Genomic DNA, 12,256 nt, shown 5'->3' on the forward strand with positions numbered 1-12,256 from the left:
TTTTTTTACAATTTATTAGTCCTCTTAAGGAACTTTTTGGAGGAATCATTAGATTCCTCTTACAGATCAATGGAGTTCCATAGAACCACATTGATATATGTACTGTGAACTCCATTGGTAAAGCCTGACCCGGAAAAGAAAGGGTGATAGGTGACGTCTGAGATGGCAACTATCACCCTTTACCAGCAGGAGTGAGGTGGCATGGGTGCCACCTCATGATCACGTGATCGGTGATCACCAGTGATCGGGGCAGTGATCTGGGCCTTACAGCGGGGGTCTCTTCATGCAGCGGCAGGATCAGGACGGCAGTGGCAGGAGCAGCGGCGGCGAAAGTGGCAGGATACAGCAGGAGGTGAGGCCTGTTTGCCTCCTGCTGTTGCTAAGCAACAACTACCAGCATGCAAAGCCAAAGGACATGTTGGGAGTTGTAGTTTTGCAACAGCTGGAGGCACAGCTACAACTCCCAGGATGCCTTTCGGCTGTCTGTGCATGCTGGGAGTTATAGTTATGCAACAGCTGGAGGAACTTTTTTTTCTATTAAAAAGTGTGCCTCCAGCTGTTGCATAACTGCAACTCTAAGCATGCAGGGACAGTCAAAGGGCATGCTGGGAGTTGTAGTAGTGTGCCCCCAGCTGTTGCATAGCTACAACTGCCAGCATGCCCTTTGTCTGTCAGTGCATGCTGAGAGTTGTAGTTTTGCAACAGCTGAGGGCACACTGGTTGCGAAACACAGAGTTTGTTACTTAACTCAGTGTTTTGAAACCAGTGTGCCTCCAGCTGCTGCAAAATACAACTCCCAGCATGCACTGAAAGACCGTGTATGCTGGGAGTTTTAGTCTTACAACAGCTGGAGGCACACTAAGTAACAAACTCAGTGTTTTGCAACCAGTGTGCATCCAGCTGTTGCAGAGCTACAACTCCCAGTATGCACAGACAGCCAAAGGGCATGCTGAGAGTTGTAGTTTTGCAACAGCTGGAGGTTTGGAGGGTACATTCACACGGGCGGGGTTTTACAAGTTCTGCAAGTTTGAGATGCGGCAAATTTCCTGCCACAGCTCAAACTCCCAGCAGGAAACTTGCTCTGAACCCCCGACAATGTGAATGTACCCCAAAAACACTACACTACACTAACACAAAATAAAATAAAAAGTAAAACACTACATATACACACTCCCTACACAGTTACACCCCCCCCCCCAATAGCAATGAAAAACGTCTCAAACGGCACTGCTTCCAAAATGGAGCCTCCATTTGTTGCAAAACAATAACTTCCAGTATTGCCGGACAGCCATTGACTGTCCAGGCATGCTGGGAGTTTTGCAACAGCTGGAAGCACCTTTTTTTGTGTACCAGAGGCAAGTGTAATGCTGGCATCCTGGTCCGTCCCTATGCAAATCCCTAATTTAGGCCTCAAATGTGCATAGCACCCCGGAGCCCTGTCGTATTTCAAGGCAACAGTTTAGTGCCACATATGGGATATTTTCGTACTTGGGAGAAATTGCGTTACAAATTTTGGAAACTACACACCTCACGGAACGTAACAAGGGGTATAGTGAGCCTTAAAACCCCACAGGTGTTTGACAAATTTCCGTTAAAGTTGGATGTGAAAATTAAAAAAATTAGTAACCTTTATTTTTTCCGAGTATGGAAATCCCCCATATTTGGAAGTAAAGTGCGCTGCGATACTCAGAAGAGAAGGAGCGCCATTTTAGAGAGAGAATGTGTCCAGAATTGAAGGCCACGTGTGTTTACAAAGCCCCCATGGTGCTAGAACAGTGGACCCCCCCCACATGTGACCCCATTTTGGAAACTGCACCCCTCACGTAATGTAATAAGGGGTATAGTGAGCTTTTACACAGTCTGACAGATTTTTGAAACAGTGGTACGTGAAAATAAAAAATGGTCGTCACGCTTCACACTCGGAGCCTCCAGCGCTGCGGAGAGCTCACAAAGGTGGGTGCGGAATGATAGATTGCGGGGGGTCCCCAGCGGCGGGACCTCCGCGATCATACATCTTATCCCCTATCCTTTGGATAGGAGATAAGATGTATTAGGGCCGGAGTACCCCTTTAAGGTGAAAATGGGCTTTGTCCTTAAGTGGTTAAAGGGTCAAGTATTTGACCCACCTAACTACTAACAAAATTAATAGTGGAACTGTGAAAATAAACGTACAGTAAGTAAATCTATGCAGTGAATCATAGTATTATTAAGATACAGAGACAGAGTAATTCAAGGAACATTATTCACCATAAATCTGTGTTATAAAGATTGTCTCAGCTGATAAAAAAGTATTCTTTATGGAATTATTGTCTAAGATGATGAGTAAAAAGCTGATTGGTTTACATTATTCTGAGATGACTCAAAGGATAGAATATAAAAAGAATAATTCTTGAGCTTTAAACCTATTACATTCACTTTTTTCTGCTTTCAAGAAGTCCAACAAAAGGTAAATATTTTAAAATAATCAAATTATTTCATGTGAATATATTTCATTGCTCATTTAACTTTGCTTAATAAATATTATAATGATTATACAGGTAGAAAACAGGTTGTACCAATAGAAGTCATTTTAATTTTCTAAAAATATTTGAATTTCTTTTTATTTGAAGGAGTACTCTGGTGGAAAACAAATGTTTTCAAACCAACTGGAGCCAAATGGAAAGTTATACAGATTTGTAAATTATTTTTATATAAAAATCTTAATCTTTCCAACACAGCTGCTGTATTCTCCAGAGGAAGTTGTGTAGTTCTTTCCAGTCTGACCACAGTGCTCTCTGCTGACACCTTTTCCGTGTCAGGAACTGTCCAGAGCAGGAGCAAATTCCCATAGCAAACCTGGACAGTTCCTGACACAGACAGAGGTGGCAACAGAGAGCACTGTGGTCAGACTGGAAAGAACTACACAACTTCCTTTAGAGAATACATCAGCTGGTAAGTACTAGAAGGCGTACAATTTTTAAATAGAAGTAATTTACAAATCTGTTTAACTTTCTGTTACCAGTTCATTTGAAATTTACCTTTTATGGTAGGTGTGATGAAGATAAAAATGTTTCTAATAAATGTTGTTGGAAATTAAAGAGAACCTGTCATGTTGATACATTTTTAAATCCTCTCAGTTCACTCCTCAATCATGATAAACCACTACCTGCCTTTATTTTTATTATTTTTTAGTTTTCTACCTTCATATTGTGCTGTATATCCTTCTCAGTCTCAATCAGCTCCACACACTGGGAAGGGGCGTTACCCAGCAGGCGTCACATGATCTGAAGCCCTGCAGAGGAGAACTTCCTCCCTTACTCTATATATACATCCTAGAGCAGTTCAGTGTGAGATGGGCTGTGATTGGCTGAGTCCGCACCCCGCCTCAGCTCTGAACTCTAACTGAACTCTACAGTTTATTTCTAACTCGAAGCTGCAAAAGGGACGGAAATATCCAGCACAATGTTTAGAACTATGCACTGAAGGCATCATGACTCTACTGCAGTGTTTCCCAACCAGGGTGCCTCCAGCTCTTGCAAACAACTCCCAGTCTTTGCCTGTCCAGGCTTTTTACTTTTCAGTATACAGGGCTAATTTTTTTGTGCCGTAATCTGTAGTTTTTATCTGTACCATTTGTGTTTTGATGAGACTTTTGAATCACTCCTTATTCATTTTTGTTTTATGATATATGATGAGACAAAAAAAAACTTTTTTACATTTACGCCATTTACCATGCGGCATCATAAAAATTGTATCTTAATAGTTCAGACAGTATTTTTATATATATATATATATATATATATATATATTTAAAAAATATATATTTTTATTACTTTTATTTGTTATAAAATGAAAAGGAAGGGTGAGTTTATTATTTTTTATTGGGGGGGGGGGGGGGGTGCTTTTATTTAATTTTAGAAACTTTTTTGCCAGATGTAAATTTTTTTGATTGTTTTCTTTGTTATCTTTGTCAGATTTCTCTTAACCCCTTCACATGCTAGGATGTACATGTATGTCCTGGCAGCATGAAGGATGTATGGAGCCGAGCCCACTTCATACCTGCCAGCTGTTGGCAAGAGTGATCTCCAATGCTGGTTGTTTAACCGTTTAATTGCAACTGTCAATGCTGACAGTGGCATTTATGCTGCTATCATGGGCGTCATTGATGGTTCACAGCTAGGATCAGCCAAACGCCTGCTATGGTCACGGGGAGCTGATCTTATGTCATGGCAGCCCGAGGCCTTTACTAGGTCTCTGTGGATACCATCACCGATCTACCACTAAAATGGTCTACATATGCATTGCATTGATTTTTATGAGCAATCAAATGATTGGTCATACAAGTCCCCTAGGGGAAGTAAAAAAAAGTTAAAACATCACCACAAAATAAAAAATTTTGTGGAAAAACAGTTCAACTCCATTAATATTACATTTATGAAGACTTATTTGCAATTTGTCTTCCAGGTCTAGAGAAAACTCTGTAGTATGGATGAACCAAAAGATCCGATAGCAATAGTTGGAATAGGATGCCATTTCCCAGGGGGTAAGTATTTCGATGCATAGTTAATTAATCTATAATGCAATGGCTTTCACTATATACAGTGTGTATGTGTTATATGTCAATTTTTTATTTTTTTATTTGTATATGATCACTTCCCTTGTTTTACCAAAATTGGCTGCATTTTCTTGATTTAACAAAACCATGAAAAATAAGAATTTTCTGTTTTGGATTGACTTTTGTAGTACTCTCCACTGAGGCGTTGCCAGGGTCCTAAAGCATCCGAGGCGCGGACCCTCTGTGTTAGATTTTGCTCATCGGATCTACGGTCTATTATGCTAGAGTAAATGCAGCTCTTCATCACAGACAAATCCACCCCAAAGTCTACAGGTCTGGATGCATATCTGCTGCGGACTCTCTACAGGTTTCACCTTGAACATTGCAAAAGGTGACATGTACATCAAATTTACAGCAAATATTCATCCAATTCTGCATGTATGACCTGCAGACTTTGTGGTGGAATTGTTTGTGGCATAAAATCACAGTATTGGTAGGGTCACATGTGTTGTATTTTGCTGCGTATTTGCTGCTGCATATTTTCCTACCCGATGCAGTCAATGGCCCTGAAGAATGGAGTGTTTATTCTGGAGTGATTTCGATATCACTCGTCTTTTTTTTCAGGCTTATTTACTATTCTGTCGCGCATGTCGGTTATTTCTCTGTCGCACTAGTCAATTGTATCGCACAAACTCCGAACTAAAGAAATTAGTTGTGTGAGTCAAAATGGTTTAGACTTGTTTAACTCCTTAATGACGAAGGACGTATATTTACGTCCTCCGCCGGCTCAAGCGATATGACACGTCGGGACCCGCGGCTAATACAGGACATCACTGATCGCGGTGATAACCTGTATTAACCCTTTAGAGGCGACGATCAAAGCTGACCACCGCGTCTGAAGCGAAAAGGAAAGTATCCCGGCTGCTCAGTCGGGGTGTTCGGGACTGCCGCAGTGATATTGCAGCGTCCCGAACAGCTTACAGGACACCGGGAGGGCCCTTACCTGCCTCCTCGGTGTCCGATCGACGAATGACTGCTCCATGCCTGAGATCCAGGCAGGAGCAGTCAAGCGCCGATAACACTGATCACAGGCGTGTTAATACATGCCAGTGATCTGTGTAAAAGATCAGTGTGTGCAGTGTTATAGGTCCCTATGGGACCTATAACACTGCAAAAAAAAAGTTAAAAAAAAAGTGTTAATAAAGATCATTTAACCCCTTCCCTAATAAAAGTTTGAATTACCCCCCTTTTCCCATTAAAAAATAAAACAGTGTAAATAAAAATAAACATATGTGGTATCGCCGCGTGCGTAAATGTCCGAACTATAAAAATATATTGTTAATTAAACCACACGGTCAATGGCAAAAAAAAAAAATTCCAAAGTCCAAAAAAGTGTATTTTGGTCACTTTTTATACCATTAAAAAATGAACAAAAAAGTGATCAAAAAGTCAGATCAGAACAAATGGTACCAATAAAAACTTCAGATCACTGCGCAAAAAATGAGCCCCATACCGCCCTGTACGTGGAAAAATAAAAAAGTTATAGGGCTCAGAAGATTACATTTTTAAACGTATAAATTTTTCTGCATGTAGTTATGATTTTTCAAGAAGTACAACAAAATGAAACCTATATAAGTAGGAAATCATTTTAACCGTATGGACCTACAGAAAAATGATAAGGTGTCATTTTTTACAGAAATATGCACTGCGTAGAAACGGAAGCCCCCAAAAGTTACAAAATGGCGTTTTTTCTTCGATTTTGTTGCACAATTATTTTTTTTCCCATTTCGTCGTGGATTTTTGGGTAAAATTACTAATGTCACTGCAAAGTAGAATTGGTGTCGCAAAAAATAAGCCATAATATGGATTTTAGGTGGAAAATTGAAAGGGTTATGATTTTTAAAACGTAAGGAGGAAAAGGGGTCCTTAAGGGGTTAAAAATGTTTCTATGAATCAAAAGTATTCATGTGTTATAATTTTTCAAACATTACAACAATTCTCCTTGTTTATCAGCTTGGGTGTTAAATTGATTAGACCTAATATTGCAAAAGTGTTAAAAAGAAAAAAAATATCTAAACATTAACTATCACAAAAACATTCAATATTTTATTCATAAAAGTGTTGAACTGAACAAAATGTTTTCAGGTTATAAAACAAAGTTACTTTCACAAAAAACACAATGGCAAACAGTCCCTTGTAAGAAATCCCTCCATTTTTGGAATTTCACTCGGCCTCTTGGCTGTTGGTTATTGTGTGAGGCAAACACACTTTTTCTTGAGTGATTTTGGAAGTACTCCGAATATCTTTTAGTTTTTGTCGGTAAAACACTCATTTTTGCAGAAAACACACCCATTTCAGAGTGGAAAAAAAAACACTCCGAATGGGATTTTTATCAATACCTGTGCAGTTGCCCATAGCAACCAATCAGATCCCTTCTTTCATTTTTCAAAGGCCTTGTTAGAAATGAAAGAAGCAATCTGATTGGTTGCTATGGGCAACTGCACCACTCTTCCTCTACACTGGTTTTGATGAATCTCCCCCGAGTGTTTTCTAAAGTGTCAGTTGTGCGACCAAAATCGCACAGACGTTGCAACTAAAATTTAGGCGCAATAACCGAGAAAAAGAGTCGGTTGGACTTTAGTAAATGAGGGCCAATAAGTAGATAGATCAGCTTTGTATTTTACTACCCATTGGCTTAAAAAATTTGCATCAGCAAAAGTTGCTGAGTTGCCCATAGCAACCAATAAGATTGCTTTTTCACAGGCCTTTTCAAAAATTAAAGAAGCGATCTGATTGGTTGCTATGGGCAACTCAGCAACTTTTCCTTTGGATTGGTTTTGATAAATCTCCCCCATTGTTTTAGTGTCCGTATTACAGCAAAAGGACTGGCCCGACCGCGGGTTTGATGACAAAATCTAACACAGAGGGCCTGTGACCCGGATGTTTTAGAACCATAGCAATACCCATGTGAAGAATACTATGAAAGTCAATTCAAAGCAGAAAATAAACAGAAAATTCCTATTTTTCATGGTTGGGGGACTTATAGGAAAAGAAAACACAAAAATGAAAAAATGATGGGCCATTAATTGGTTAACATTGCTACAGTTAGTGTTGTTTCCTATGTGTAGCAAGATCTGAAATGCAAAAGGATTCTTTCCTGTGTGAGTTCTCTGATGTGTAACTTATAGGAAGATTCTCTTCCATAGTAACCAATCACAACTCAGCTTTCGTGTCTCAAATTGCTCAGGCTGCATTCACATCTCGTTTTCACAGTACGGATGCCGGATCCGGCTGGGGGTGGGGCAAACCGGGCTCTTCCGCACCCCAGCCTGACCAGCGTTGAACTCCATTTACTTTAATGAGCCGACCGGAGTCAAACGGTGACTCTGGTCGGCTCATTTTTGACCCGTATCCGGTTTTGTGACCCGACCTAAAACCGTAGTATATGGTTGACCGCATACCGGCCAAAAATGAGCCGACCTGAGTCACCGTTTGACTCCGGTTGGCTCATTAAAGTAAATGGAGTTCAGCGCTGGTCTGGCTGGGGTACCGGAGAGCCCGGTTTGCCCCTCCCCCAGCCGAATCCGGCAACCGTAATGTAAAAACGAGATGTGAATGCAGCCTTAACAAGGAGAATCTTCGTATAAGATTGTGGGATAAATGAGGGAAGCTGATGTATACCATAGCGTAATGTAAGCACACCCGTTCATTTAACAACATGTTCTCAACTAGGGAAAATGTTGGGACCATTTCCACCTGTTTTGCAGGACACATATGTAACAGGACAGCATGCTAAATAAATGTATACACCTGTGATCTTCAACCTGCGGACCTCCAGATGTTGAAAAACTACAACTCCCAGCATGCCCGGACAGCCGATGGCTGTCCGGGCATGCTGGGAGTTGTAGTTTTGCAACATCGGGAGGTCCGCAGGTTGAAGACCACTGGTATACACAGTTCAGGCCTCTGAGGCATATGGAGCTGAACTGTAAATGAAATGGTGCAGGTAGACGCTATGATGTCTGACCCCTATAACTTTTTTATTTTTTTCGCGTATGGGCCGGTATGAGGGCTCATTTTTTGCGCTGTGTTCTGAAGCTTTTATTGGTACCATTTTTGTATTGATTAGACTTTTTGATCGCTTTTTATTCAATTTTTTCATGATATAAAAAGTGACCAAAAATACGCTATTTTGGAATTTGGAATTTTTTTTTTACGTACGCCATTGACCGTGCGGTTTAATTAATGATATATTTTTACAGTTCGGACATTTCCACATGCAGCAATACCACATGTTTATTTTTATTTACACTGTTTTTTTTTTATGGGAAAAGGGGGGTGATTCAAACTTTTATTAATGAAGGGGTTAAATAACCTTTCTTTTTTTAACTTTTTTTTTGCAGTGCTATAGCTCCCATAGGGGGCTATAACACTGCACACACTGATCTTTTAACCTGATCCCTGCAAAGCCATAGCTTTGCATGGATCAGCGTAATAGGGGGTTGATTGCTCAAGCCTGTAGCTCAGGCTTGGAGCAATCAAAGGCCGATCAGATGCGATGGAGCAAGGTAAGGGGACCTCCGCTCGTGTCTTAGCTGATCAGGACATCTTTTATTGGGACATTTTATCGCGATAGTCTCGATCAGCCCGACTGAGCTGCCGGGAAGCTTTTACTTTCATTTTAGACAACTTTGATCGCCGCGTCTGAAGGGTTAATAGCGTGCGGCACAACGATCTGTGCCGCACGCTATTAGCCCAGGGTCCCGGCTATTATAAGCCGCTGGGACCGACCCGGTATGACGCGGGGTCACAGTTGACCCCGTTTTAAATACCGGGACCGGGTGCAGGGCGTACAGGTACACCCTGCATCCTTAAGTGGTTAAATATCAGTATTGGTACCTTTCACAGTGGATCTTCAGTGTTTCCACAGCAAAATTTGCAACACAATTTCTGCAAAAAAATCTTGGCAGGCTTTTGCAGCTAGCGGCGGTCCCTGCAGTCATAGTCCTACTAATCCTGCATTAATCACCTATAAAGTGGAAAGATATTACACACTTCTGGCTAGAAAACCTAGATCCAATACAAAGTTGCCTATTTTTTGTTATTCACTAGGCATCGAGAGAATAATGACAAAAATATAGGTGAGGGTAGACATAGACTTTAAACGCTGCTTTCGAGCCGCGGGGGTTGACCACGCCCCTTGTGACATCATGGCCACGCTCCCTCAATGCAAGTCAATGGGAGTTGGCGTGACGGCCATGACATCACAAGGGGCGTGGCCGACCCCTGCGTGTCGAAAACAGCGTTCGGAACATTCACTTCCGAACATTGGCCAGTGGAGTACCCCTTTAAACAAGAATGTTGCTCTTCACTGACAGTAAGCAGACATCTTGAACATAAAGAATAATAAGAGAAACAAAAAATAAATAAATAAATAACTAATTAAATATGCTACAGTAATCCTAAAGCAGTTTTCAGCACCTGGACCCCATATGTTGTTAGTGTAGAGGACCCCCTTTCAGTTCCTTAAGACATGACCCTATGATAAGCAGCAGGGCACAGCTGTGCCATTCCATGCCCCTATTGCCCGTCATAGGGGGAGATTTCTCAAAACCTGCCTAGAAGAAAAGCTGCTGAGTTGCCCATAGCAACCAATCAGATCGCTTCTTTCATTTCTGAAAAGGCCTCTGAAAAATCAAGGAGCGATTTGATTGGTTGCTATGGGCAACCCAACAACTTTTCCTCTAGACAGGTTTTAAAAAATCCCCTCCCCATAGTGTGAGGAGCACATACTGACCAATATGATGGCTGCCAGGGTGTTCTCAGAGCCATCATGCACTCCGTCTCCATCAGAAATGGTGGACACCATCCCTTGGGGCTTCAGCACATGCTGTGCCTGGGGCTCAATCCTGAGGAGGATGAGCAAGAGGTAGAGGCTGCTGGTCGGGGAGCAGGAGAGCTGCAGGGGATCAAGAGCAGGAAGACCATGAGGCTGCTGGTCCTTAAAGGGGTAGTCCAGTACTGAAAAACGTATCCCCTATACTAAGGATAGGGGATACATTTCAGATCCCGGGAGGTCCGACTGCTGGGCCCCCCCGCGATCTCCTGTATGGGGCCCCGGCTCGCTGCCCAGATAGAGGGTGTCGACCACCGCACGGAGCGGCGGCTGACACACCTCCTCAATACATCTCTATTTCAGAGCCGGAGATTGCCGAAGGCAGCGGTGGTCAACACGCCGCCTTCCAGCGGGCTTCTTAGGCCCCGTACAGGAGATCGCAGGGGCCCCCAGCGGTTGGACCCCCTGCGATCTGAAACTTATCCCCTATCCTTAGGATAGGGGATAAGTTTTTCAGCACTGGAGATCTCCTTTAATCCACAGGCCTTTACCCCAGAACATGGCAGCCCCCGAGGCACCAACATACAGAAGGTACAAGTTTGTACCAGGAGGTAAGCGGAGAGAAAGGGTGTCCAGGACTGAGCTATGGCTGATGTCACCGCACCACTGTGTACAGCCACCTTATACACATAGGATTACATTTATCATTGAGTTTAGCACTTTTTCTTGTGTATATTTTTGCGCAAAAATTTGCGCAGTGATTTTGATTGCATCTTTTTTGTGCGTTTTTTTTTATAGAATATTTTCCGATTTTCCTACGTGCTCATGTACCTTAGAAAGAAAAATGCTTTAAACACTAATTTACTATTGCACATTTTTTGTTTAGATATTAAAACTTTGCGCAAAGGCAACAGATTTTGCGCAAATATAGAACACAGAGGAGTGCACGTACCAATGTGTCAGACGGTAGAAACATGAAGGAATGTCTATGTTTGGGCAAAATTTATCAACAAGCTTGAGCACGGTTGATAAATTTTGCACAGATATGCAAAACATAGAAAGCACTGACATGGTCTAAATGATTTCTACCTCACACATTGATAAATGTCCCCCATAGAGCATATACATAGGTGGGTAATTTACAGGTTGTAGGAGTACACCAACAGGTTTATATATAGGGAAATATAGATGATATCTTCCAATATATAACCCTGTTAGTCCTGGGGAAAAAAGTGTGGAAACTGAAATGCTGTTTCCATAGGTTCCTGCAGGAATCAAGCCCTGGTGTATGTAAACAAAACATGAGAGATACATACATACACATGATAGATAGATAGATAGATAGATAGATAGATAGATAGATAGATACATATGATAGATAGATAGATAGATAGATAGATTGATAGATACATATGATAGATAGATATACATGATAGATAGATGGATACACATGATAGATAGATAGATACATATGATAGATAGATAGATAGATAGATTGATAGATACATATGATAGATAGATATACATGATAGATAGATAGATGGATACACATGATAGATAGATAGATAGATAGATACTGTACATACATATGATAGATACATACACATGATAGATACATACTACACATGATAGATAGCTATTTTAAGACTCATGGTTAGTAGACTGGAATGCTGGAGGTAGTAGGATCTACTACCTCCAGCATGCTGGACCTGTGTGGCTGGACCTGTGTGGCTGAGCATAGTGGGATGGTCTTGCTGGGGCAGGTGGTACCCAGGTCACTACCCCTGGCACGACTTAACCACACAGGCAGCTGAGGAATTTCGAGGCACAGGAAGGAAACGGCAACTCGTGGTCAGGATAGGAGAAGGTCAGGGCAGGCAGTACAG

At 41.7% G+C, this 12,256-nt stretch overlaps 2 protein-coding genes across 6 annotated transcripts in view; one reads left to right on the forward strand and one right to left on the reverse strand.

The window, feature by feature from the left end:
• LOC130273109 (patched domain-containing protein 3) overlaps nt 1-10,519 on the reverse strand; it is a 40,551-nt gene extending 30,032 nt beyond the window's left edge. For 2 of the 3 annotated variants that reach the window (XM_056519383.1, XM_056519379.1), the window contains exon 1: nt 10,016-10,110. The gene's annotated coding sequence lies outside the window, so the exon portion shown is untranslated. Of the gene's footprint in view, nt 1-10,015; nt 10,111-10,331 lie in introns of those variants that run through there. The other variant, XM_056519381.1, reaches the window with a different exon arrangement.
• LOC130273108 (uncharacterized) overlaps nt 4,106-12,256 on the forward strand; it is a 47,267-nt gene continuing 39,116 nt past the window's right edge. The window contains exons 1-2 of one of the 3 annotated variants that reach the window (XM_056519377.1): nt 4,106-4,229; nt 4,444-4,522. In XM_056519377.1, coding sequence (XP_056375352.1) covers nt 4,465-4,522 — 58 coding nt within the window. In that variant the 5' untranslated portion in view covers nt 4,106-4,229; nt 4,444-4,464. Of the gene's footprint in view, nt 4,268-4,443; nt 4,523-10,861; nt 10,982-12,256 lie in introns of those variants that run through there. The other 2 variants (XM_056519376.1, XM_056519378.1) reach the window with 2 other exon arrangements.

This window comes from Hyla sarda, chromosome 5 (assembly GCF_029499605.1).
Source record: "Hyla sarda isolate aHylSar1 chromosome 5, aHylSar1.hap1, whole genome shotgun sequence".
Lineage (NCBI taxonomy): Eukaryota > Metazoa > Chordata > Amphibia > Anura > Hylidae > Hyla > Hyla sarda.